The sequence below is a fragment of the Propithecus coquereli genome, unplaced genomic scaffold, assembly GCF_000956105.1.
Source record: "Propithecus coquereli isolate 6110/MARCELLA unplaced genomic scaffold, Pcoq_1.0 Scaffold94, whole genome shotgun sequence".
In the NCBI taxonomy this organism is placed as follows: domain Eukaryota; kingdom Metazoa; phylum Chordata; class Mammalia; order Primates; family Indriidae; genus Propithecus; species Propithecus coquereli.
The window spans coordinates 6120317-6122342 of record NW_012155729.1 but is presented as its reverse complement, the minus strand read 5'-3'; the positions used below and the strand labels follow the sequence as shown (position 1 = coordinate 6122342).

At 37.5% G+C, this 2026-nt stretch overlaps 1 protein-coding gene across 1 annotated transcript in view; it reads left to right on the top strand.

The window, feature by feature from the left end:
• The first annotated feature begins 374 nt into the window (after positions 1-374).
• LOC105826903 (G patch domain-containing protein 2-like) overlaps positions 375-2026 on the top strand; it is an 18261-nt gene continuing 16609 nt past the window's right edge. The window contains exons 1-2 of the mRNA XM_012664909.1: positions 375-439; positions 568-656. Of these exons, the coding sequence (XP_012520363.1) occupies positions 375-439; positions 568-656 (154 nt within the window). The remainder of the gene's footprint in view (positions 440-567; positions 657-2026) is intronic.

Sequence of the window (2026 nt, the reverse complement as noted above, 5' to 3'; positions counted from 1 at the left end):
AGAACAGCATTAATGCATTCAAATTATGTTTTCTCACCTAGCTAATAAGTAAATAATTCTAATTATATGAATTATAAGGGAAGCATCACTGTTTCCTTCTATCTATTTAAAATGTTTTAAAAGAATTCACTGCTGTGTAATATCCTAAAAGAAATTGATCATACTTTTCCTGTAATAAATGTTGTTCTGACAGTAAAGCATTAGTAACCAATTGATAACCTAGCAACAATATTGTGATCTCTTTAGATAATTAATCTTAGCTATTTTCCTGTCAGAAGCAACAGTGCTTGATTTTATGTTGAGCTAGAAAGATTGCCAGTTTTGAAAATTAAAAAGCATTCCTTTTATATTATTCATTCCAGTAACAATTTATGATGGCGCATTTAGCTGCTGAACGCTTGTCAGCAAACGTAATTATGTTTCGATATAAACAAGATTGGTGATTTTCCCATGCAGCTCCATCTTTGTTGAGAATGTTTTGATTTAGGTTCAGATTATACAAGCTGTGTATTTATGTGTCATTTTTTTCCCCCTTTGTTAATAGTTTTTTCTGATAATTACTTGTAGGCAAACCAGCATGCATTTAGGATCCTTATGCACGGGAGATATCAAACGGAGAAGAAAAGCTGCACCTTTGCCTGGACCTACTACAGCAGGTAAAACAAAAGACGGATTACAGTGGAGCACAAACTTAGAGTTCATAAATCATCAAGAATAAAATATAAATAATTCTTAATCACTTGCACCGAAGAAGAGACACAGTTGCGAGAAACTATTAAAACAAATCATTCGCATTTGGTGTCAGGATGTATTGCAAGTTCCTTGGGTAGATTTTCCGGGTAACCAATCATTAAAATATTTGCTACACATTTGCCCAAATGCAAGTCTTTGTGTAAGGTATTAAAGGATACAAAAACTTCAAAGGCTGTGTCTCTGGCCTCAATAAATTTACAAACATGTTGGGAAAATAAGGCATAAATAGATGAAATGACAAATAACCCCAGAAGAGATTAATAGTAATTAGTTCAATCAATAATAATAAATTCAAATTCTCAATTCAGATTTGAGACTGTATTTGAGCGGTTTCAAAATACACTCTATGTTGTAGTAGATGGAAACCTGGCTTATGTGGGTGGCAGTCTGGTTTCTAGTTTATCTCTGCAGCAATCTTAGATTCTTCTTTCCTTATTTAGACATCAGCATTCGAATTAAAAAGTCTCTCATTTTTACCCCCAAAATTGTGTCATTCTTATAACATGTCATTCTAATAATGAGTGTGGTATAGGGTAAACCACAAGTGCTGAGCAGAGAGGAGAGGAAGCCTTTGAAAGGGCAGGGCAAAGGCTCAGCCCGGTAGTGAAGGTCTGCATAGGATTAGTACGCATTGCAAAATCTCATGCGAGAGCAGTGGTGACAGAGTGGTGACATCAGTGGTGACACTGATAAAAATCAGTGATAGGAGAAGCCAACTTGGCATTAAGATGTAGACACCCACTTATGAATGAACAACAGTTAATCATGATGGATTTGTGATACAGCAAAGTCTGACTATAAGAAAATGTTTTCCAGTGTAGATGCTGCTTGATCAGTTACAAAGAGTAATAGCCTTGTTCTGTTGCCTGGGATCCTTAACCATCCAGATATATAAAGTTTCTCTTAACTTCATTTGGGCAACCTTTTATAGGAAAAGTAATGTTAATTATGTTATAGAATATGAAAATAAGATTCAGGCTGGGTGCGGTGGCTCACGCCTGTAATCCTAGCACTCTGGGAGGCTCAGGCGGGAGGATTGCTTAAGGTCAGAAGTTCAAGACCAGCCTGAGCAAGAGTGAGACCCCGTCTCTACTAAAAATAGAAAAATTAGCCAGGCGTGGTGGCGTGCGCCTGTAATCCCAGCTACTTGGGGGGCTCAGCCAGGAGAATCACCTGAGCCCAGGAGTTTGAGGTTGCTGTGAGCTAGGCTAACGCCACGGCACTCTAGCCCAGGTGACAGAGCAAGACTCCATCTCCAGAAAAAAAAAAAAAA